Source organism: Papaver somniferum, chromosome 3 (assembly GCF_003573695.1).
Source record: "Papaver somniferum cultivar HN1 chromosome 3, ASM357369v1, whole genome shotgun sequence".
NCBI classification, from domain to species: Eukaryota; Viridiplantae; Streptophyta; class Magnoliopsida; order Ranunculales; family Papaveraceae; genus Papaver; species Papaver somniferum.
The window spans coordinates 152,297,302-152,323,904 of NC_039360.1; the positions used below are offsets into that span (position 1 = coordinate 152,297,302).

At 37.5% G+C, this 26,603-nt stretch overlaps 2 protein-coding genes across 2 annotated transcripts; both read right to left on the reverse strand.

The window, feature by feature from the left end:
* Window positions 1–9,540: 9,540 nt before the first annotated feature.
* LOC113360119 lies at window positions 9,541–10,644 on the reverse strand. Its single transcript, XM_026603663.1, has one exon. It carries the CDS (start codon window positions 10,642–10,644, stop codon window positions 9,541–9,543), a length of 1,104 nt encoding a protein of 367 aa, XP_026459448.1.
* An 819-nt stretch (window positions 10,645–11,463) lies between these two features.
* On the reverse strand, window positions 11,464–12,777 carry LOC113360120. Its single transcript, XM_026603665.1, has 3 exons — window positions 12,112–12,777; window positions 11,618–11,815; window positions 11,464–11,550 (listed from the first exon to the last, which is right to left on the reverse strand). Exons 1-3 carry the CDS (start codon window positions 12,775–12,777, stop codon window positions 11,464–11,466), a joined length of 951 nt encoding a protein of 316 aa, XP_026459450.1.
* Window positions 12,778–26,603: the final 13,826 nt, after the last annotated feature.

Here is a 26,603-nt window from a genome sequence, read left to right on the forward strand (position 1 = left end):
AAAATAAGTACAGATTTTGAATATTACCAACCTACCCACACGAACCTTTAACCTTCTTTCTAAGAATCCATCGTATTCTTGTTTCTCTTCGTCCATAAAACAAAAACCCTAACCTTTACAAAAACCTATTAGAACACAAAAATATTATTGGCTATTTTTTTTACTATAATTACCTATGTCTGTTGACATCGCTTCTGATCAGTAAGAAACTTTCTAGTTTATTACTTCTCTTTTTGCAGGCGTTAGTTTTTTTTGTTTTTGTTTTTGTGTGCAATGTATCGGTAACAGTGTTGAGGTTTTACTTCATTTGTTTCTGCTAGCATAGTTACATACTATTGACATGAGGAGATGTCGATCACAGAGAAGTGAATTATATTTTTATACAATCTATAAATTTGCAGACGTATGACTATACTCTAACTATTCTTCATTGATCACTTTTGTTTTGGTATATGTTATATTAATTTTATATTCCAGCGATGTGTCTGTATAATTAGACTATGTTCCATTGAAAAATTATAAATTCGACGCTTATACTGAATTCTCTGTACAGAAATGTTTGAATATAACGAGGATGATCAACTGGTACCATTGGCACATGAATTCCCGGACTTAACCAAGTATTTCCAGACCGAAGAGGTATATTGTCTCTCAAAAAGGTATTATATGATCCGTTTAATTTTGAACATACCTGAGTTTATTTGATGTTTAACGCACTTCGACATTCCTTATTTGCATAGGTATTTGATTCGAAAACGGGAGCTGCTATGTGGATTACGGAAATAGGGTTAACTCTCAACTGTGCGATGGTGAAATCGTCTTCCAAAATTCAAAACATGGTTATGCAATGTGAAAGAAGCGGCTAGGGCTGAACATGGTGTCGGTTAACCGTTGGAAACCGACCGAACCAGACCAATAAGCAAGAAACCGAACCAAACCATTTAGATTTGGATTGGTTTGGTAAAAAATGTTGAAAAACCGACATTATTGGTTTGGTTTTGGTTTGACCTGAAAACCGAACCAAAAACCATTGGGGAACCGATTAATTTTTAAACTTAATTTCTACCGTCGATTTAAACGTATTAGATTCTACCCATTAATTTAGAGGATAAATAGAAACCCTAAATCTAATATTTCATTATGAAACTCTCCCTCTTTCTCTTTCACCTTCTCTCAACCGCCTCCCTTCTCCACCCCCAACTACAACTGCTGCTACTCGACTTTTTTCTTCCCGTCTTCCTTCTTTTTTATTTGTCAATATCTAAATTAAGATATATTATATATCTTCATTTGATCTCTAGAATTAGAGTAAGCTTTAACTATTCTTGATTTTTTTTTGTCTGTATATTTGTGTAAACCAATACTATCGGCAACTACGATTTTTTTATCTGTAAATTTGTGTATTTTTTTTTGGTTTGACATAATTATTGGTTAACCAAAAACCACTGGGACAAACCGAAACCAACTGGAACCATTTGGAAACCGAACCAATGGTTAATGGATTGGTTTGGTTTAGATTTTTAGAAACCAATAATATTGGTTTCGGTTTTGGTTTGGCTAGAAACCGAACCAAAACCGACCATGAACAGCCCTAGAAGGGCAAATTTTATGATCATAGAAGCAAAACTTATGTTCCCAAGACAACGGCAAAGAGGAAAAGAAAGTGTGGTACCATTAAATGTGATTGTCCATTTAAGAGATAAACAGTAGTTCCAACAAGGATGGAAAATGGGTTGTTCGGGTAAAATGCGGTTTTCATAACCATTCTTTTCCAAAGGCACTGACGGGACACTCGTACCCAGGTAGATTGAATGAAGAAGAAATGATGCTTGTTGAAGATTTAACTAAAGCAGGTGTTAACCCTCGTGGTATTCTCACATTACTGAAAGAAAATTTTCCGAACAATCATTCAACTATGAGAACAATTTTGCCACATGGGACTCTTTGATACATGAAAATAATTAACCCTAAAATGGGTAGCCCTTTAGTCTACTAAGAGCGACTGTAATGGTACGACTAAACTCAAAGATCAAAGACCAAAAAAAAAGACTAAATATGAGTTTAATCTGTACTGTGACGTTATGGGGAGAAGACCAAATTTGGTCGCGCGTAAAATTAATCACCGCACGAAAACGGGCGTAAATTTGGTGTACGCTTGAATGGGGCGTAAAATTGGTTTACGCCCGAAATTTGAATGGGGCGGATGGTTTGGTGTCCGCCTGATGAGTAAGTGAACGGGCGGATGGTTGGGTGTCCGCCTGATGAATTTCATTTTGAATGGGGCGGATGGTTTGGTGTCCGCCTGACGAAATGTGAACGGACGGATGATTGGGTGTCCGCCTGATGAATTTCATTTTGAATGGGGCGGATAGTTTGGTGCCCGCCTGATGAGTAAGTGAACGGGCGGATGGTTGGGTGTCCGCCCAGCAACAAGCGTACTTTAAATTTACGCCCGACTATATTAGGATTTGGTATTTGGTCGCGACCAAATATGATCTGGGATTTGATCTTTGGCTGGGATTTAATATTTACTCCGTCCCACTGCGTTACGATCTCATCCCAAATTTTTCGTTATACTCGGCCACTGTGGATGCTCTAAGGGTTCTTTTTAAGAAGAAGGAAATTGGAGACTAGGTCAACCCATAGAATAATGGATGGACCTAGCCCAATAAGGAAAATCTTAAAATAGTTGGGCTTCATTCCAAGTCAAAAGCTCTATTTTATTTGTCCCACAATAACTTGGGGAAAAGGGAAGTGTAGTTTGGTAATATATTGATCCTATGGGTGCTTATTCCTAAGAGGGGGAGGAAAGATTATTATAAAAAGGAAGAAAGGATATTTAGAAAATCATTCTCAACTGATCTATTCTCTCTCTTCACCTCTAGGAGATGGGCTTGCGCTTGGACTTTCTTCTCTTTCCCACTTTTACCCTATCAACATACTCATCTTTTGTGTACATGGCATATTGGAAAGGTAGTACTTTCACAAGTCCCAAAACATTACTCGTATAAGATTAAATCATTTTATTGGTCTTAAGTTTAAGCGGAACTCACCTTTGCCGGACACTCCAAAATTTGTGTTTTGGGAAAAAATCTTCACTGATCATGCTGCCGAGTGGATTTGATGCTATGCTCACTTCTGGTAGTTGCATTTTTACTATAGTCTCCTGCCATAAGAGCAGTATTAATATAGTCTCTCTGTATTTTTGGAGCAGGATCATAAGTAAATGTTTCAGAAACATTAAGCCCGTGTGCGATGATCTATCTGCTTAGGCAAACATGAAATCCTAAGAGGACATGAACGCGACTGGAGCTAGTTAAGATTATATCTGATTTACATCTAGAATCCATGTTGTACATGCTTGTACTGAAATGAGTAAGCGACTTCATGGCATTTGGTATTATGATTTCATGGCAGCAAACCTCTTTTTTACATCTTATTATATTTCCCGTTATGGTTTGTTATCAAAGATGCATTTGAAGAAATATTATGATTCTATCCTGATCTTCACACCGAGTTCTCTTTTATTACAGTTGCAGGATTTTTTTTTTAATTTTTTTTTTGTATCGCAAAATTTGTCGTTGGGGAGAAAAAGTATTTGTAAGACTTTTTATTTCTTAGTTGGGACTTGTTTGGTTAGTGAATCGCAATTAATGTCAAAGGTATTATATATTTCATTATTTTATAAAGAAGTCAATCCCTCCTCGGAATTTCTATTTCCTTCCTCGTATCGATTCTTTCCCTTCTAATAATAGGACTCATGATTTATTTTTGGTTTTTTCAAATTGCACCGATTTTGAAACACGGAGTTTTTAATTAGAGGTCTCTAAAGAACTGATTAAATTACTTGCTAATGGAGAAGATTAGTTTAATCCTTAATTGTAAAAAGAAGAAAAAAGGGAGAACTGATTTGAACATTCACAAAAGAGGAGATTTGTCTTTAGATTTGTGCTCTGATCAAACCCAATTTCACACGGTTACTTCTGATTTCATATTTCAGAGGTCAGGTAATGATTTACTTTTGGTTTTTTCAAGTTGCATTGATTTTGAAACACAAAGTTTTTAATTAGAAGATCTCTGAAGAACTGATTGAATTACTTGCTAATGGAGAAGACTAATTTAATCCTCAATGACATCTGTAAGAATCCCTTCCAATTTCATACACCTGGTGAAGATCCTTCCTCTTTTTTGGATCCTCTCTGATTATCCCTCTGCAACATGCTAGTTTGTGATTTCTTTTAGTTTGTTAAATTAAAGAGTTGGTTTTATTTATTCCCGTTAATTTGAGTTCGTCTTATAAATACTCTTGAAGATGAAGTTGATTTCATTCACCGTGTTGTGCTTCTCATACCTGTTCAGATCCACTTACTTGCATGTTTCATATTCAATACCTCGTAGCCTTTGTTGTTTGTCTGTGTATCACCATGTTTGCAGTCTGGCATGGTGATGTTTCTCAACTTACTAATCAACTTCAACCCTGAATCTGAGTAGTGGGAGGCAATTTACCTAAATGAAATAGTCTCAACTATGTATCAAAACACCCATATCTTGTGGACTAGTTGCCTGGTAGGAACCTTTGTTGATCCAGTAGAAAGAAACTGCTGGGATGTCAAAAATGCTTTGTTATTTCAGTAGGAGATTGATGGGGGAATTTTAGTCTGGAAAGCCAGTGAGTGGATATATATTATAAGGTTTCAACATGATTATGAGATGCAGAGGGTTATTAATTTGGCTATTGGAAGAGTGTTTGGAGATTTATTCAGCATCAAAAAATGGGAAGTAACTTATAATTTGCTGACCTGGTACCCCATTGTGGAGATGTTCTTCATAACTATAAGTAACTTAACTCCAACCCAAGTTACAAGTGATAATTTCAGGAGGTATTTAGCATGCGTGAGGGAGTTTTTGTCTTTCTCATACCGAGTGAGGAAAAGAAATGGAAGTTTCTCAATCACAGTGAGAGCAAGCATTAGGTTCAGACAGAGACTCAAGTTCAGTGTAAATGCAGAAAATGAGACGGGTCAGGTTAATACTGTGTACTTTGAGTTCCATAACTTTCCATTCAATTTCTGTGGATAATGTGATATAATTGGCCATAAATTGCAAAACTGCATCTATTTTGAAATGGCTCAACACCAAGCTGAAGTTCATCAAGCACAAACCAATGCAACCTTATTAGCAATGCAGCAATAAGTGGTTTTGCAGCAGGAGAAAATGCAACCAATGATGGTTCAAGACAACATGAAATTATCTGAAGACTACCTCACCAACTCCTCTGTGGAGCAAGCCGCAACTAACATAACCCGTAATGATTACATATCTCAATTGGAAGATGACAAAGAAAACCAACCTGAAATCATGCAGCCAACACATAACTATACTGATATTTGTGCTACCCATGTTGAAAATTATGCATCTGGACAACATACTGTTTGTGTTGGCTACAAAATGGATACCTACATGCAGAAAGTGATGCAAAATAGGGATAGGCCTGGAAACAACCCAACAATGACAGTACAACATATTTAAAGAACTGGACTTTGATGCAGAGCTACTTTCATTGGGACAATCCTCTTTCCATTCCAAAAAGACCAAGAATTGATGATTTGGACTTGACTTTGGCTCCTCTTAATACAAGTCAAGTAAAAATTAGGGAATTTGAGACTTCTAAAACTGAAAGATCAGCGAGACCCTATCCTCATCAGTGGTTTAAAGGTGATTCTTCAAGTGGCAACACCCATGGAGAGGGGAATGAAGACAAATCTAGCTGAAGACAAGTCTAGCTGAAATCAGATCTCAATATAATGAGCAGAAATGATTTTCTTTTTCATAATCCATGGATAGATAGCCATCAGAGCCTATGAGCTCCAAGTTTGATAGGTGTTATAAACACCTTAATTATTATCTATTGTTCATGCTTACTTTGCTACTTTTCTTGTAGATTTTGTATCTTATGTTTACTTTTGAGCTTATCAAGTGCAATGGAGTCAAGAAATCGTCCATTTGGAGTGTAAAACGCAAAAAGGAGAATTCATAGGTGAGTGATGGAACCAGCTTTTCAGTTCTAGGGAACTGAAGGAACAAGAATTACGAAAACTGAACTGTCAGTCTCGAAGGACCGACGGTTGAAGGGAAATTGATAGTTCAGCTGGTTGGCCCTTATACAGTACTACATGGGTGGCTATATCACTCTCATCTCCTACACCTGACCTAAAATTCAGAGAAATCATTTTCTCTTATTTTTATCCTTCCTATACTGTCTGAGGCGGCTTCATTAATTCAGTAAAACGGAAGAGGATAATCTTCTGTTATAGATCGAGTTCAAAAAGGATTCAGAGATGATGGCATGGAAGGTCAGGGTTTGATTTCTTATAATTTGAAGACAAGAAACTGCCAGAGAAGAATCAAGAGAGCTGTTGTTGAGGAGAGTCAGGTCGAAGGAATGAAGTTGATGTTGTTGAATTAATGGAAGAACGAGAAGAATCTGAGATGGGTTTCTGCGGTGATTGAGTTTAAATTGATGTTCTGGGTTCATGAGAAATGAAGAAATTGTTGATGCTTTTGGGTCTGTTGGGAAAGGTGGAGATTCAGATGCAAGTATGGGTGAACAATTGAGGTGATGTTGTTGTTGGAAAAACCAGATTTGATTGAGGAAGAATCTGAGCTCGATTTCAAGTATAAGACGATGGGTTATCTCAGAGTTGAGTCTCAATTGAAATGGTGATGTTGATATTCATGGGATTTCAGTGGATGCATCTGAGATCTGATATTTGAATCGAGAATGGGAAAAGAAGGAACTGGTTGTGTCTGAACTGGAGTTAGGTTTCTGTTGGAAGGAAGAGAAGATTCTGAGGGTGTTTATGTTCATGGTTCTTTGATAAATTGGGAGAACTGAATAGATGTATGTTGAAGACACTGGTGGTGACTGAAATGCTTGCAAGTCAGGTGATGGTTGTAGAGAGAGAGAGGATTGAAGTCACTGGTGATATTATATGTGAAGCTTGCAAGGGTTCTGGTGTTGTTACTGAGAGCCTGTACTTGAGTCAGTTGGATATGGAATTAATTAGATGAATGTTAGGAGTTGTTGCAGGTGAATTGAAGATGAGAGGGAGATATTTACTGACGCCGAGAAACAAACCAATTCAGGCGGTGTGGAGTGGTTTAAAGTTGCAATTGCAGTGGAGACTATGAAGTTGTTGCTGCAATGAGGTTGTGAAACTGGAGCTCAAATGGATAAATGAGCTGGTATCTCAGAGCGATTTGCCTAAAATAAGTTGTTGCTGGTGGTGCTCGGAGTGGTGTTACAGATGAACTAGAAGATGGAGTGATGGTCCATTACAGATTTGAAGCTGAGAAGGTCAATATGCAGTTGCTGTCAAAGAATGGGCATTGCAGGTTATGCTAGGCATGGAGTGTTGCTGCTTGTTGGCTTGAGAGTATGTTACAATGCAACTGAACTGGAGAAGTTGGTGTATATGGATTTGCAGTGGCGGTTACAATGGGTATTATAGAGTGGTGGTTGCTTGCAGTTGAGACGGTGTTGTGCTTAATGACTATGAAGTTGCTGTCGTTGGTTATGGAGGCAGTGAAGAAGTTGGGAAGCTAGGACTGAAAGTTTAGGCAAGTGCAGGTGCAGTCAGGTGGAGGAAATGTGTCTCTAGTGGTGAGATGAGTACAACTGAGCTGCAGGGCAAGAGTTGTTATGATTGCAGTTACAGAGATGGTTGCTTTGGTCTGCAGAGAATTGTTATTGCAGTTAGTTTGAGTGAATCACAAAAGCTACAGATATGAACTGATGGCATTATGGGTTAGTATTGGCTCGAGTTTGGAGGATGTTTAGGAGTTGTTTTGATGCTCTAAGGTGTGAGCTGTGGTGTTGGGATTTGGCAACTTAGCCAAGAATTAGCTTCAGCTAACCGTGGTCCTGATGGTGGTAATGGGCAGGAATAGGATGTCAGTTCTACAAGACTGACAAGCTTGGAAAGTTATGGGCTTGTTGGACCACTTGGACTTTGGGCTTTGAAGACCTAGTTTTGGAAACAAGAAGAGCTACAAAAAGGAAAGTTTTCTACTTCTTTGGTTTATGACGTATTTTATTACTTGGAGCTTTTTGGAGAGCGGCGACTAGGGTTTGCTTTCCTTTGTTTTTCATCTTCTTGATTTTATTATTGATTATGATTATGATGAACTCAACACATATTATTGGTTATGGGATAAAGTTGATTTCACAACATGATATTGTTTCAATGAATTAGTTTTGTCTCAACTTTATTGTTTATCATTCATGGTTTATATTGTTATATGATTTGATTGTTTGTTTGGTTGAGTCCGGAATCAATCCGATTTGCATTCATTTCTAAAGAAATATTAGGGTTTTCAATACTAAAAAGTTGTTTATCCCTGATTCTAAGTAGCATAAATGTGGGTTCTGCTTATAGTGATATATCCTACTAGTCACAAGTGAATCATAACCTTGGTTAAATCGAATTAGTCCTTTTACACGTTTGTTTGTGAATGATACTATCCCATGACCAATATCTTCCTCTTATTGATTATTTTCATATTTTATTGCTTTCGATTTATTTTTATTGCATTGGTAAACAAAATCCCCCCTTGGTTACTTAAGAATCTGAAAATTGCATAACACCAATTGCCTCTTTGTGGAAAGGAATTCTTTCTTATCAAATACTTCATTTATTTTAGTTAAGTAAGAAAGTGAAATTATTTTTGACGCATATGACAGCAATCAAATTTTGGCGCCGCTGCCGGGGAGGCATACGGCTTGTTATTAAGTTTTTAGTTTCTTTTTATAATTTCTTCTTTTATCTTTGCTTTTTGTGTTCTTGTCTTGTTTCTCAATTGTTTACGAGAATTGTTTTCAGGTACCTAATCCCTGGTTTCTAAAGATTGGAACTATCCAAGGTGCAGGATAGCTAGTCGAAGAGGCACAATACTCCAACCAAGTCAAGACACAACGGAAGAACAACAGTCAGAAGTGGAAGAAGAGTTACAACTAGAAGAAGAACAAGAGGTTCCATTTGTATAAGAACCACTAGTTGAAGAAGAAGAAGAATCAATGGGTGATGCAAATCGTACACTCAATGACTTGGCTTCTCATAGGCTTGATGCACAACAATGGTGTATCCAAACAAACTCAACCTTTGAGATCAAGCCGGGGTTGCTTATAGAGTTATCAAAGTTCCATGGCATGGTGAATGAAGACCCAAACAAGCATCTTATGGACTTCCATACCATTGTCATGGTCATGCTTCCAGCAGAGACTGATGTCGATGGTGCAATGTTGAAAGCTTTTCCATTTGCTATGGTGGACAACGCTAAGGATTGGTTGTACTGTTTGCCATCCGGAAGTGTCACTACATGGAACGGGTTGATTTTTTTTTTTTTTTCAAAAATTTAATTTTATTGATCAAATGAATAAGCTGTTACAACAGATCAATAAGGAAAATTGAGGACCACATGTCCAGACTAAAAGAAACAAAACAGATACAAAAAATTATATTCATCTCTACCTTTAACCCTTCACACAAATTTGTAGTATGTAAGGCCTGGAAATTCCATTCTCTGCATATTTGAAGGTCTTTCATTGAACTTCAGAACTTGTCCTTTGGCCAGTAATAATCCTTTCTTTGCAAAGAAATCAGCTGAAAAGTTGATCTCTCTATACACATGATTAAAATGAATAGATGATATCTTACTGCAGACATGTATCCAACGATTCCATATAAACCAAGGGAGTTTATTCTTACTAAAAGCATAGACAGCTTCTTTAGAGTCAGAATTGATAATCACTTTATTTTTCAACTCCTTCACTGCCCATTCCAATGCATTTATAGTTCCAATTATCTCAGCTACAAAGTTAGTAGAATTGCCAAGACCACCACTTTCAGCTGTTAAAAAATTACATGCACTATCTCTTGCAATGAATCCATAACCAGCATTGTCTGGATTCCTTCTGGATGCACCATCACAGCATATGAATGTACTATCATCAGCAGGCAGACATAAATTGCATTCAATAGTTCTGAAATTCTTCACTTTTCTGCAACCCAGATTGAAATGTTTTAATATTTTTAAGTCATATGCAGAATTGGACATATCTCCCTTGAGTCTAACTTCACAGTCCTGTATTATTTTGGAGATCCTCTTTTGAGCTGCTGAACTGTTAGGAGTAACATTATCAAAGTATACTCTATTCCTTGTAAACCAAATGTCCACCATTATGTTGAATGCAGCAATAAACCAAACTTCCTGTATCACAGTACTTTTTCTATTGCATGCATTTAATATATCCTCAAAAGATTTGGGGGTTTTAAAGGCAAAGATACCTCCAACCCATTTCCACAATATTTGACCATAATCACAATTCCATAAAATGTGTTCCATATTATCTTGATCTTTTCTGCAAAGATAGCATCTTGAAGCCAGATTCATTCCTCTATTTTTCACCTTCTCATCAGTAGTACAAACATCTCTAGTTATTTTCCAGATGTTACCTGCAGTGGATGGATGAATACAAGATTTCCATATTTTCTTATACCATCTAAGCTTGGGTTGTTTTTTCCTGATTACATTAACTGCACTTTGAACTGAAAATTTACCATTTTGAGTAGCTGTCCACACCATCTTATCCTCCTCTAAGGAAAGTAGAGGCAATTCTTCAATAGAATTTTTTTTTCAACATTTCCTCTGGTACAACCCATTGCTTATTCTGAATTAATTCTTCCACTTTCATATGATTGTTCTGAAGTATATAATCATTTGCAGGGAAGAGTGAAATTATACTTTTTTCAAGGATCCATGCATCATTTCAGATGGAGATTTGTTTCCCATTGCCCACAAGCCATCTGATGTTTTCAGAGAAATCATTCAACACCCACTTGATTCCAGGCCACACAAAAAACTTTTTATAATAATAAATCCACATTCCATTAAGGTCTTGGTATTTAGCTAGAAAGAAAAGTACCCAGTCTTCTTAAGAGTTAAGAATTCTCCAAAGTAGTTTCATGAGTAAAGCCTTATTAATATCTTCCATCCTTCTAATTCCCAAACCTCCTTCTTCTTGTGGTACACAAACTTTCTCCCAATTAAGAGTAATATATTTCCTGTCCTCAGCGTTACCACTCCACAAAAAAATTCCTTATGATTTTTTCACAAGCAAGAATTACCTTTTTTGGCCACTTATATATGGACATGTTATACATGGGAATGCTGGAGAGTACAAACTTAATCAAGGTTATTATAGCTTGGAAATTTAGAAATTTACCTAACCAAGTTGCCAATCTTTTTTGAAGCAATTCCACAAATGACCATAAATGTATTGCTTTGATCTTACCAGGTACTAGCATCACTCCTAAGTAATTATATGGAAAATTGGAGAGAGACATATTCATAGTATCTGTTATCTGCAACTTCCTTGAGTTAGTAGTCCCATCTACAAAACATTTACTCTTTGTTGCATTGACCACTTGTCCAGAAGCTGATTAATACTCCATAAGTAGTATTTTGAGATTTTGAATAGATTTTTTGCCTCTATTAAAAAAATGAATATGTCATCAGCAAAGAATAGGTGTGAGGGATAAATACCTCTCCTTATTACCATTGGTGCAATTTTTCCTGCTTGAATATATTGAATAATCTTCCTGCTCAGTGCATCAGCTGCTAGAACATATAAAATGGGAGAAAGGGGATCACCCTGTTTAACTCCTCTACCCACTCCAAAATAACCAATTGGACCACCATTTAGTAAATGGAAATTTTTGTAGTTTGTAGAAGTATTTGAATCCATTGACAGAATCTGATAGAAAAACCATATTTCTTAAGGACAACTATCAAGAATTCCCAACTTAGTGTATCATAAGCCTGAGAAATGTCTAATTTTAGACCTACATTACCTCCTCTTCTTTTAATACTCATCTCATTCACTAGTTCAGATGCCAATAAAATCTTTTCATGAATAATTCTGCCTTTAACAAAAGCACATTGTTGAGAAGATACTAGTTTATGAAGAAAAGTGCTTATTATTATAGATATGATCTTAGTGATAATTTTGAAGCAAAAATTACTTAAGCCTATAGGTCTGAATTGACTTACTTTCTTAGCACCTTTTATTTTGGGTAGAAGAATGAGAAAATTTGAGTTGAGTCCAGCTGTAATTACTTGATTGAACCAACAAAATTGAATGGCAGCTACCAGCTCTTCACAGATAATGTCCCAAGTAGCTCTGTAAAAGGCACCAGAAAAACCATCAGGTCCAGGTGAACCATCTGGATTTAGATTGAAGAAAACATCCTTAATATCTTCCTTTGTAGGTACTTTTTCCAATAAACAATTATCATCACTAGATACTAACTCAGGAACTGCATCAATAATAGAGTCAGTAATATGAACTGATTGGTATCCAAATTTAGTTTTGAAGTATTTTATAAGCAAGTATGCTATTTGTTCTTGATCTGAATTAATACCACCTGCATCATCAGCTAATTCAGCAACTTCATTTTTTGTTTGCCTCAATTTGATAGAAGTACGAAAAACAGCTGTATTTGCATCACCATATTTAATCCAGTTAATTCTTGCTTTCTGACTTAAGAAAGTATGAAAGTTTTGAGCTGCAATATCTCTAACTCCTCTGGCGGTGATATAATTGTTTAGAAGATTAATATCAGAGGGGTCTTCATTAGATAACACATTAGCTTCATGTAACTTTTCCTCAGCTTGTTTCAATTTGACTTGCACATCACCAAAATCTCCCAGTTCCATTGCTTTAAAATAATCTTTAGTCTATTTAATTTATTCATAAAGACAAAGATGGGATTTCCAAGCATAACCTCATTCCAAGAATCATATACCACTTTCATAAAAGAAGGATGACTTATCCACATTGTTTGAAATTTAAAAGGGGAATTTTTTGGTCTTGGGATATCCATATCAGAACCAAGAAGGAAGCTATGGTCAGAAATTCCTCTTGAAGTCACCTGATACTTCCAACCATTGTATTTATTCATCCACTGTAAATTATACAAAGCTCTGTCAAGGTTGCATAATATTATTTTTCTACCACATCTACCGTTAGACCAAGAAAATTGCAAACCACTTCTAGGAGCTTGAATAAGACCACACTGATTTATCCAATCATTAAAATCATTAATAGCATTGGAGAGTGGACTTCTCCCTCCTTTTTTTTTTGCATTCACAGACATTATAGTGTTAAAATCTCCAATAATAATCCAAGGTTTGTTTAGAATACTGATGTTGCATAAGTCAGCCCAAAGTTCTTTCCTATTCACACATCAGCATGAATTCCAGTAACTAATACATCACCAATCTCCACAGTAATACATTGTTTAGAAGTAAAAATCACCACAGGAGTAGGAATTGAAATATTCCGAAATAACCAAATATTAGCTTTTCTACTACCACAAGAATTATGAATAATTTGATGATTCATGCCAGGAAGTTTAACTCTAAATTTTGAATTAGCATGTATTTTTGGTTCTGCAATCCATACTAAAGAGGAGTTATGTTGATTCATTAAATATTTAAGTTTAATTTTGGCCTTCTCCCTCTTAAGGCCTCTTATATTCCAATAGATCACTTTCATTGGGAAAAATTTGTGGGGGAAGGATTCCCCTTATTCCCAAGCTTCTGAACTTCTTTACTTGCTTTCCTAGTTAAGGGAGCAGCTTTTGTAGGTTTACTAGGAGGTTTTTTCTTTTCATTTACAATCTTCTTAATTTGCACATGGGAAATAGGAGTATTCACCTTCTTTAGGACACTAATAGTTTGAGAAATAAAATTATTATGAAGTAAATATGAAGCACTTACCTCCTTAATTTCACCATCTTCTGAACTAGATTCATTTGCATCTTCAATAGTAACAGAATCCTCCAAATTAGAAACTGTAATCAAAGCCAAAAAATACTGTGAAGGGACATCAATAATCTGAATTTCTTTAATTACCCCACTTGATTCACCCTCTTCAGAAGTATGCTACACATCAGAATTTAAAGAAGAAATTTTAGGAAAAACTTCTAAGCAATTCAAGTCTTCTTTAAAACCTTCATCAATAAATTTTAAAGCTTGAAATCTTCCAGAAAGTATAATCTTCTGTGACTCAATATTATTATCGTTACTCTCTTTTGCAATATTAATAGAATCAATGATATGCTCCGAGTTGTTAAAAGAATCATTTTCAGCATTAGGGAGGCAGATATCAAACCCAATAATTTGTTTATCCTTAGGCCTCCATTGTTTCTTAAACGTTTCACCTTTCCTGTTGTTTGGCCTTTGGAAATGTTCTTTTCTTTGAGTTCTACACTCTGAACCAAAGTGACCCATAGCATTAACAATATTTAGGTAAATGGGGTATCTGAATAGCTTGCTCAAATTTTCTATATTTAGAACTAACCCAAATCTTACTAGGAATTGATTTACTCAAATCGATTTCCACCAGCACACAAGCATAATATCCATCCGATCTATTAAGAGTTGTTTCATCAACTCTTATTGGTTTACCTAGAGTTCTTCCTATTTCCATAATATCCAGCTGAACGGGTTGAAGAAAATTTTCTTAGAGAGGTATTTTCCTGCATCGAAGGCTACTCAAATTCGCAAGGAAATTTGTGGGATGAACCAAAATGTGGGAGAATCATTGTATGAGTGTTGAGAACGATAGAAGAGATTGGTGGCAAGCTGCCCTCACCACCATTCAGTGACGTTATGATTATCCAATACTTTTATGAAGCACTCCAAACAAGTGATAGGAATCTCCTTGATGTTGCAGGTGGTGGTGCACAGTGAACAAGACGGTGGCACAAGCTAGAGAGTTGATTGAAAATATGGCAGCGAACTCACAACAATTCCCGAGTCATGATTCAGATGTGCTTCTACGAAGAGTGAATGAAGTGAGCGAGGTCGAGGAACTTCGTCAACAAATGGGTAACATGACAGCAATGATGCAACAAGTTGTAGCCGCAGTTATACCAAGTTCTCCTCGATTTTTTGAAGATGATCAAGCTAATTCGGTCTTTCCAAATCAACAAAGACGGTATGATCCCTACTCCAATACTTACAATCCGGAATGAAGAGATCACCCCAATTTCATCTATGCTAACAAGCAAGGAGCGGCTCAACAACATACTTTCAACCGTCCGAATGGATTTCAACCACAACAACAACAATTTCCATAACAACAACAACAACCTCAAAATCAGGGGTCAAGTATGGAAGAGTTGTTGAAATCTTTTATGCAAAGAACAGAGAGTACCGTTAAGGATTTGCAAACTCAAGTTTGTTCTATGGCTATTGAGTTGAATCAATTGAAGGCACAAAATGGTGGGAAACTCCGTTCTCAACCTATTAACCCAAAAGAGGTTGTCAATGCTATTATGTTGAGAAGTGGTACACAACTTGTGCAACCTGAAGTTACTGATTTGGGTAAAGAAGAAGCTCCAATGGAACCGGTTTTTGAGGAGAAGAGGTATGAAATTCCCCAAATACCCGAGGTATCTATTACTAACTCTAAAACTCCGGTTTCTACTTATGTTCCTCCTTTAACTTTCCCTCTCAGATTTGCAAGTTCCAAGAAGGCGGAACTAGAAAAGAAGATTTTAGACATTCTTAAGAAGATCCATGTGAACATACCACTCATAGATACAATCAAGCAAGTTCCCAAATATGCAAAGGTGTTGAAGGACTTGTATACCAATAAGAAAAGGCTCAAAGGTAATGAAGTGATAAGTGTGGGGGAGAATGCTTCAACAATCTTAGAACACAAACTTCCACTGAAATGCAAGGATCCCGGTAGCTTTGAAATTCCCGTCACAATTGGTAACACTACATTTAACAAAGCTATGTTGGATTTAGGTGCATCCGTTAATGTTATGCCTGCATCAATATATAATTCACTTGATCTTGGTCCTCTTAAAAAGTCTGGAATTGTGTTGCAATTAGCCGATCGCTCTAAAATCTACCCAATGGGTATTGTTGAGGATGTTCTTGTGCAGGTTAATCAATTAGTATTTCCAGCTGACTTTTGCGTGTTAGAGATGAATGAAGGTTCACCGGACTCATCTATTCCGTTGCTACTTGGGTGTACCTTCATGAAAACGACGAAAACCATTATTGATGTGGACAAGGGAAGGAGTTTGATGGAGAAACAATTCGTTTCAACATTTTCGAGACGATGAGATATCCTAGTGATGTCCACTCTTGTTTCTCCATTGATGTGATGAACACATTGGCACAACAAGTATTTGAATTGAATGGTGATGATGCTTTGGAAACCGTTTTAACTACATCCATGGATAATACTGTAGAGTGTGGTAATGAAGTCAAGGAAGCCCTTGGTGATCTTAACTCACTACAAGGATGCACGGAAACTCATAATATCTCTTTTATTTCTTTACCATGCAGTGATGAAAAGCTTGTACCTTCAATTGTTAAATATCCAAAGTTAGAATTGAAACCTCTTCCCGATCACTTAAAGTACTTGTACTTGGGTGACAAGGAAGATTTACCTGTGATTGTTTCTAACGAGCTTAGTGAATTACAGGAGCAAAAACTTCTAAGGGTGCTAAGGAAGTACAAGACGGTCGTAGGATGGACAATTGCTGATATCAAGGGTATAAGCGCTGCCGTTTGTATGCACAAAATACGTTTGGAGGACGATGCAAAGCCTACAAGGGAAGTGCAACGTCGTTTGAACCCTCCCATGATGGAAGTTGTAAAAAAGGAGATACTCAAGCTTTTGGACGTGGGTGTTATCTACCCCATATCCGATAACAAGTGGGTGAGCCAAGTACAAGTAGTACCAAAGAAATCAGGTGTGACAGTGGTGGAGAATGATAAGAACGAACTTGTCCCAACTCGTGTGCAAACCGGTTGGAGGGTTCGTATTGATTACAGGAAATTGAATGCCACCACTAAGAAAGATCATTTTCCATTGCCTTTTATTGATCAAATGCTTGAACGTTTAGCTGGACACTCTTACTATTGCTTCCTTGATGGTTATTCAGGTTACAATCAGATTGTGATAGCGCCGGAGGATCAAGAGAAAACTACTTTCACTTGTCAATTCGGTACTTTTGCTTATAGAAGGATGCCTTTTGGCTTGTGCAATGCTCCAACTACCTTTCAAAGGTGTATGGTAAGCATTTTTTCAGAATATGTTGAAAACATAGTTGAAGTGTTCATGGACGACTTTAGTGTCTTTGGTGATTCATTTGACCTTTGCTTGAACAACTTGTCTCTAATCCTTGAACGATGTGTTGAAAGAAACCTTGTGCTGAATTGGGAGAAGTGCCATTTCATGGTAACTCATGGCATAGTTTTAGGCCATATAATATCTTCTAAAGGCTTGGAAGTTGATAAATCTAAGATAGACCTTATTCGTGCTTTAACCCCTCCCACTACGGTGAGGGAGATACGCTCTTTTCTTGGTCATGCAGGTTTTTATCGTAGATTTATGAAGGATTTTTCCAAGATAACATCACCACTTGGCAACTTATTGCAAAAAGATATGGTTTTTAACTTTGATGAAAAGTGTGTGGCTACATTCAACCGTTTGAAAGAACTTTCGATTTCAGCCCCTATCATTAAACCACCGGATTGGAGCAAGCCTTTTGAGATCATGTGTGATGCAAGTGACTATGCGGTTGGTGCAGTGCTTGGGTAACGTGTGGGGAAGATACCTCATGCTATTTATTATGCTTCTAGAACGTTAAATGAGGCCCAATAAAACTACACAACCACTGAAAAAGAGTTGTTAGCTATTGTTTTTGCTTTGGAAAAGTTTCGCTCTCATATAATTGGTACAAAAGTTGTTGTCTTTTATGATCATTCAACACTTAGGTACTTGCTAATGAAGAAAGAAGCGAAACCGAGGCTCATACGATGGATTTTACTCTTGCACGAGTTCGATATTGAAATCAAGGACAAGAAAGGAATTGATAATATCGTTGCGGATCACTTGAGACGTCTTGTTGTGGACAAGGAATCTATCCCATTGCATGAAAGTTTCCCGGATGAGCAACTATTCTCAATTGCCTTTGGGGAACCATGGTATGCCGATATTGTCAATTACTTGGTGTCTAAACAAATCCCAAAGAACTTGTCTCGTGCTGAGAGGGACAAACTTAAGAAGTTAGGAAACCAATACATATGGGATGATCCATACCTATGGAAACATTGCAGTGACCAAGTAATACGAAGGTGCGTTCCCGAATATGAATTTCATTCTATCTTGTCTTTTTGTCACTCTTATGCTTGCGGAGGACATTTTGGTAGTAAGAGAACCGCTCACAAGGTACTTGAAAGCGGTTTCTATTGGCCAAATTTGTTTAAGGATGCGTATATATTTTGTACAACTTGTGATAGGTGCCAAAGAACAGGAAATCTAGGTGCCCGAAATCAAATGCCACAAAATTTTATTAAATTTATTGAAGTTTTCGATGTATGGGGTATTGATTTTATGGGTCCTTTTGTCAACTCCCATGGGAATTTTTATATCTTACTTGTTGTTGATTATGTCTCGAAATGGGTGGAAGCTAAGGCCACCCCAACTAATGATTCTAAAGTGGTTTCAGATTTTGTGCAAGCTAATATTTTTGCAAGGTTTGGAATTCCAAAAGCCATAATTAGCGATGGGGGTTCTCACTTCAAAAACAGGATCTTACAAACCTTGTTGAAGAAGTAATATGTGTCGCACAAGATTGCAACACCTTATCATCCCCAAACAAATGGACAAGCTGAGGTTCCTAACCGAGAGGTGAAATCCATTTTAGAGAAGACGGTGAATGCAACAAGGAAGGATTGGAGCATGCGACTTAATGATGCTTTGTGGGCTTATAGAACCGATACAAGACACCTATCGGGATGTCTCCCTTTAGGCTTGTGTATGGTAAACCTTGTCACTTACCCGTTGAAATTGAGCATAAGGCGTTTTGGGTTATTAAGCAATGCAATATGGAGATGGATGTGGCTGGAAAGCAAAGCAAGTTACAACTCCAAGAGCTAGAGGAGCTTCGCAATGGTGCATTTGAAATCTCACGCATTTACAAGGAGAAAACGAAGGCCTTTCATGATATTATGATTTCTAGAGAACAATTTCGTGTTGGGCAGAAAGTGTTTTTGTTTAATTCTCGCTTGCAATTATTTCCGGGTAAATTAAGGTCACGTTGGATTGGACCTTTTATTGTTACTAATGTGTTTTCTCATGGAGCAGTAGAAATTCGTAGCATAGCTACAGGCAAGGAACTTAAAGTTAATGGGCACCGGTTGAAGCCATATTATGAGAGTTTCACTTCCGAAGTGGTGGAAGGAGCTAATTTTGTGGATGCACTCCCTCTGGAGGAGTCATAGAAAGCAAGGGGATAGTCGGGATGACGACTTTAAGCCAGGCGCTACATGGGAGGAAACCCATAGGATGAGTATTTCTTCTCTCGTTTTTAGTTTTTCTTGTCTTGTTTTTACTTTTTCTGATTTCCTGTTGCATATTATTATAAGATCCCACCTTGAATTTATTTGGACGATTCAATTACATTGAGGACAATGTAAAGTTTAAGTGTGGGGGAGTGGTTAAGCATTTGCATTGTAAAATTTTCAAAATTTTCAACTTTTGTGTAAATTAGTGAATAAAAACTCCAACTTGTAGTTAGTTTAGAGTCACATAGTATACATGTCGCATAGATTACATCGAAATTCTCACAAGAGTGACTGAACTTAGAGATGCCAAAGAACGTGATCTGGTTTCTTACTTGTATGAGAGTTAAATTTGGATTTAACCACGCCAGTGGAAAATGAGGTGCAGACTGAATTCGGTATTAGAGTTGTGGTCCCCTATAGTGGAGACTACCCATGTTACATAATATGACGCACCGACCTTCAATTCTTTGTACGTGTCTAAATTTGTGCTTTTAGAGTGTGTGTCACTGTACGTTAACTCCGGGTAGAATGGTGAGCTACCCAACCTCCCACCAATAGAAGCACTACTTTGATCTCTTGAGTGCTATTTTATCAATCATGATGGTGACATCGAATTGCTAACTTACATACCACTTGTAATCTTGTTCGCAGTTAGCACCATCCACTTTATCTCTCTCTACAAACCAACATGTCCATATAAACACCATCATCATCAAAAAAGAGGAGCATCACAAATTCGAAGGACAGTTGAAGACGTTCAAGGCAACAATACAGAAATGAGCAGATTTCAGATTCAAGTGAAGCAACAAGACAAGGAGCAGAATTTTTACAAGTTGAAGACTTATGTACGAGAGTGAAGATTATCAAGATGAGATTTCAAGAAGTTTATAATATCGAGACATACAAGTTGTGAAGAATCGAGCGGTAAAGTACTTACACCATGGCCTTTGTACTTGCAGTTATATTTTATCTTTATCTGTATTTCATTTTCACTTGTCTAGAAGGAAAAAAAATAAACTTGGGACATGGTCATCATTATGCTAGGTCCCTAGTTACAAAAAAAATGAAAATAAATAAATAAATACAAGAGAAAAGTTCATTAGGTTCATCATTAGATTTAATATTTTGTTTGTTTTCATTTTGTATTTACTTTATTTATCTTGCATATCAAAAAAAAAAAGGAAAAAAGGAAAAAACAAAAAGAAAAAGAAAAAAAGAAAAAAAAATCATTGCATCATATTTTGGTTTGTTCCGTTCATTTTTAGTTTTGTATTCTTTCAATAAAGCCAATGGAAGAAAAAATATTCATAATGAAGTTTCAAGCAACAAGGAATTAGAGGAAAGAATTACATTGTCAAGATTCTACGAAGTTCAAGAGTTATCATCACTAGTTGAAGACCGAAGACGGAGATGAAGACAAGGATTGAAGACCGAAGACGTTTCTATGGATGCTGTGAGAGTGGTGCTAACTGCACGTCGAATAGATAACGAGGTAAGTAAGCATATTCCCACCTTCGTTAAGTGGTTGATTTCCTTTCTTAGAGATTGTCAGAAAAAAAGGTTTTCAAAATGAATAAAAGATGTGGGTTTTCAAAACAATTCGGAGGGTTTGGCCTTCCTACTGCAAGATTTCTATTTTCATTCCTACCTGGACACACGTGTGACCCATAAAAAGATATTTGTTATTGAGGGCAACTTCACAAAACCCTTTCTTGTGAGGCAGAGTCGAGACTTTTGATCACTCCGAACCCGAATTTCTTTCGATAAGGGATGGTTATTTCTCTCTCAACTTTTAAGGATGAGATTGTGTTCATATATGTGTCTAACTTCTTATTACTAGTGTGCAGAATTTCTATGTCTTCTTAGCGCGTTGGATGCTATCATTTCGGAGAACTTGTAAGTTGGAAAAGTAGGTTTTGTGGGTATACCTCTAGTAAACCCTCACGAGACACCGAGGGGTTCAAAGGATTGTTATGCATGCTAAGTGTGACAGTAGCCTCGACGACACGGAGTTGTATGTATGTATCCTTTAGAATAAATTTTGTTTGATTTGCTTGAGGACTAGAAAAGTTTAAGTGTGGGGGAATTTGATAGGTGTTATGAACACCTTAATTATTATCTATTGTTTATGCTTTCTTTGCTACTTTTCTTGTAGATTTTGTATCTTATGTTTACTTTTGAGCTTATCAGGTGCAATGGAGTCATTATGAGCAAAAGAAGGAGAAATCGTCCATTTGGAGCCTAAAACGCAAAAAGGAGAATTCATAGGCGAGTGATGGAGCCAGCTTGTCAGTTCTAGGGAACTGAAGGAACAAGAATTACGAAAACTGAACTGTCAGTCTCGCAGGACCGACGGTTGAAGGGAAATTAATAGTTCAGCTGGTTGGCCATTATCCAGTACTACATGGGTGGCTATATCACTCTCATCTCCTATGCCTGACCTAAAATTCAGAGAAATCATTTTCTCTTATTTTTATCCTTCCTATACTGTCTGAGGCGGCTTCATTAATTCAGTAAAAGGGAAGAGGATAATCTGTTGCTATAGATCGAGTTCAAAAAGGATTCAGAGATGATGGCATGGAAGTTCAGGGTTTGATTTCTTATAATTTGAAGACAAGAAGCTGCCAGAGAAGAATCAAGAGATGTTGTTGTTGAGGAGAGTTAGGTCGAAGGAATGAAGTTAATGTTGTTGAACTAATGGAAGAACGAGAAGAATCTGAGATGGGTTTTTGCGGTGATTGAGTTTAAATTGATGTTATGGGTTCATGAGAAATGAAGAAATTGTTGATGCTTTTGGGTCTGTTGGGAAAGGTGGAGATTCAGATGTAGGTATGGGTGAACAATTGAGGTGATGTTGTTGTTGAAGAAACCAGGTTTGATTGATGAAGAATCTGAGCTCGATTTCAAGAATAAGACGATGGGTTATCTCCTAGTTGAGTCTCAATTGAAGTGGTGATGTTGATATTCATGGGGTTTGTGAGTGGGGAAAAACGATTTGCTGGTTTTTACGGAATTGAAGAGTCGACCGTGTGGAGACTCCTTGAACCGAGCGAAATGTTGAACCTCACACAGATGCACTGCAAGTAGGGAGTTCTTTAAGTTCGAGAGATCAATCTGTAATACCCCGGCCTAAACCAAGAACAATAGTCGTTCCAGAGTCAATTCGGTCACAAGAGAGGATGGGTTGGTCTGTAGGAGGGAAGCTGAGAAATGCGTGAGATCAATGGTGATCTGAGATTGTAGGTGTGTTGTGAATTCAGCGTGAAAATGCTCTGAATGATTGAATTTTTCTCAATTGAGAGTAATTTATGTATGTTCGTGTAGACGACAGATTGTCTGTATGAACTTTGATGAGAAATTGCTCGTTTTGGCGAAATGTTGCTCGAATGTTCGAAAACTGTTGTTCTTTCAATCAGGATCCAGAGACATTTTATAATGCCGGAGTTGAAAACACCATGATCCCATGAAGTGTGACAGTTGCTGGAATCATAGAATGGGAAATGGGGAAATCGTGTTAAAACTAATTACTCATCGTGCGGAGACTTGGTTAACTTTCCACCCACTACTTTGCTGATTCTTCCAACTGATTGCACGACTTGCTCACATTCTCATCATGGGTGAACACACGTGCCGTAGACCGCCAGACCAAAACCCTAGTTAATATCCCCCCATGTGACACGATTGAAATCTCGTGATTGTGGAGTCAGTTGCGGACTTTATGGGACGATGAGTCCATGTAGCGCTGAGTCGAACATGATTAGCAAATGTTCTGAAACTCATGAGTTTAACGTGTCTGCTGGGACAAGGTATCATTTAAACCTAAGAAGAGCAAAACTGTGTTGCTAGATTACTGAATATTGATAGTTGAAACAATATTCTTTGATTTGAGCAAATATTGCTAGTCTGAGCGAATATTGCTAATTGAGTAAACATTGCCGGTTCGAGCGAATATTGCTAGTTCGAGCAAATATTGCTAGTTTGAATAAATATTGTTCTTTTGATGAATTGTTGGTAGATGAACCAAATAAAATATTAATTTAAGTTACTGACTGCTGAGTCGAGCAAAATAAATATGAATGTTAATCATGGAACCAACATAAAATTATCAGAGTGTTCGAATCTGCTCAGAAACACGTTTCTGCAAAGCTCTGGATTCAAAACCCTAATTTTACCGAGATAATGATTTATTGAAAATCACATGAAACCGACTACATGGGATGACAGATTCACCATATAACGCCTAGATGCTCGAATGAGCAAAAACAACAAAGTCTCTTGAGGACCAGTTGGTGAAAGAATGATTAAATGCTGGTTCAATCATTTACTGAAATAATGCTCGTGTGAGCGACAAATCATAAAACCTGCTTTATGGAAAATATGAGGGACCGGCCAAGAGGTCATGAGACTGGCTCTTGGTGGCCGTGGGACCAATAGATGGTCGTTTGAGCGAACTTCCAATTGTTTGGAAAGAGTTCGAACCTAATATGAGCAGCTGAGCAAATTAGGTTAAAATCATTAAAGCATGCGGGACCAGTTGTTTGCAAGCCTCAGGGTCACCCTTGGTCGGTCAAGGGGATGTGCCCGTGTCACCATGATGTCCGTGCTTCAGTCCTGAGAATTTTGATATTTTCTGATGCACGTTTGAGCAACATTTGGAGAAAATATGCAAAATCCATGGTTTTGCTGAAACCGGCAAAAATACATGAGATGATGGAAATAATAAATAAACATTAAATCACAAGGTGTGGGACCGTCCACGTCTAGGGCATGCCCGGCCGACTGACACGCTGTCCCACATGCTTTTCCCAGTTTTATGTGATTTCATGTATTTTTCTTTGATTTTAAGGGAAATTCCATGAAACTGGAGAGTTTAGCGAAATTAGGGAACTTCCATGAGATGAGAGACATTAATTAAAATATAAAATAGGGAATGAGAGTGTGGGACCGGTAACGGCCGTGGCATGGCCGGACGGGCAACGGGCGCGGGACCCAAGACACTCTTCCCAATTTTATGTAATTTTGATGATTTTAGATAACTTTTCATATAATCAAAGGGATTTGTTGAAAACCAAGATATTTTGTTGAAATCAGAGAGTTTTCATGAAAACAGGAAACCAAACACCAAATAATAATAAAATAATGGGCGTGTGTGACCCGCTAGGGCATGGCCGGCCGGCTAGAGCCCCGTCCCACAAGTTTTCCTAATTTTTTAATATTTTCATGATTTTAGAGAAAATACATGAAATTAGGTAATTTTAGGGAAAATTCATAAAATTAAGGAATTTTCATAATTTGAGAGAAATAATAAAATAATGGAGACGTGAGGTGTGGGACCGGTCACGGCCAAGACATGGCCGGCTGGTGCTCGGTCCCGCGACACCTTTCTCTATTTTTATTATTTTTTGATAAAATCATGTGATTTAAATAAAATACATGAAATTAGGTAATTTTCATGATTTTAGGGAAAATTCATAAAATCAAGGAATTTTCATAATTTGAGAGAAATGATAAAATAATGGAGATGTGAGGTGTGGGACCGGCCACGGCCAAGACATGGCCGGCTGGTGCTCGGTCCGGCGACACCTTTCTCTAATTTTATTATTTTTTGATAAAATCATGTGATTTAGATAATTTCTTTGAAATAAAGGAAATTTGCTCGAACGAGAGGATTTTCATGAGATCGTGAAAATAATAAAAATATGATAAAATATAAAATTGGGCGCGGGACTGGTCACGGCATGACTGGATGGCTGGTGAGCCTAGTCCCCTGGCGCTTTTGCTTAATATTTTATTATTATTATTTTCCCTCCCTATTTTGCATAGTTCCTCTTTCGTTCGTATTTTTGAAATGCTCGTTCGTGCATTCAAAATGATGGTTTGTGCATTATCTGCTAATTACACTTGCACCATTTTCGTCAGGGTTTATGTGATGCTGAGATGCCTGTTTCGTCGAATATTTATTACTAACCTGTGGAATTCTGCTGGGAAGAACCACAGATTGAAGTAACGAAATATAACGAGGAATCGTAGAATATTGCTGGATATTCAGGCGATTAATTGACGACTCGTAGAATATTGCTGGATATTCAGACGATGGCTCGTAGAATATTGCTGGATATTCAGACGATTTGAGATAATTAATTGTTGGCTCTACACTAGAAGGGCTTCCTGTCTAGGAGCATTAATTATCTGCGGGTTGAGCAATATGAACTTGCTGGAGTGTCATATTCCTCTTTCATAGTCGGGGAAAACCGGGTTACATCCCGAAGACGTTGTCGCTCTATACTAGCAGACATGCTGTCTAGGAGCCGCCCAATCTTTCGATTCTATACAATATGGGATGTGCCGTGGCCTCAGCTGAGAGACTACACATCTTCATCTTCTCTGAGAGACTTTCTCCATCAGAGGTGGCATGATCTTTCATGCGTAGAGACATGAGTCTCGATACTCATCTGATTGCCGGATCTGGAGTAATTACTGAAATTGCTCAGTTTTCGTAAGATATGCCACGGTCTCAGCCGAGAGACTACACATCTAAACGTACTCTGAGAGACAGCCTTCTCAGTCAGAGATTTATGGCATGAGCTTTCACGCTTTAATGAGAGACATGAGCCTCAATACTCATCCTGTTGTCGAATCTGGAGTATAGTTTTACAATTCTACCCTTTGTCGAAAATCCACCATCTACATTAAGTCCCCTGCTTAGTGAGTAACAGTCATGTTCCTCAGTCAGCATTGAATGGTGATTTTCCAGGTATAAATAAAAATAAGTAATTGAACTTGGTCATAAGATAAGATATTACCGGATTTCGACTGAATGAGCAAACCATGGTTTGAGCGGAAACCTCTGTGGCATAATAGAGCATCATCCAGTGAACATAAAACCGTGTAGAACCGCTGGTTCGATGGTGGAACCTTGGTTGGTTTAGGATTCACGGGTCGGACCCAAAAAGGAAATCCTTATGGAATTAGGTTTTGGAAATAAAATTAGGTATAAAAGGGATTAATTCTCTCTCTCTTTTTTTTTTTTTTTAATTTTCCACGGCCGACCACCATCATCTCTTCCTCCCTCTCCTCACATCCAGCAGAGAACAGGAGGTTTCGCCGGCGCACCACCAGTCGCCGACCGGAGCTAGCACCGTCCGGCCAACTTCCGGCCGGCG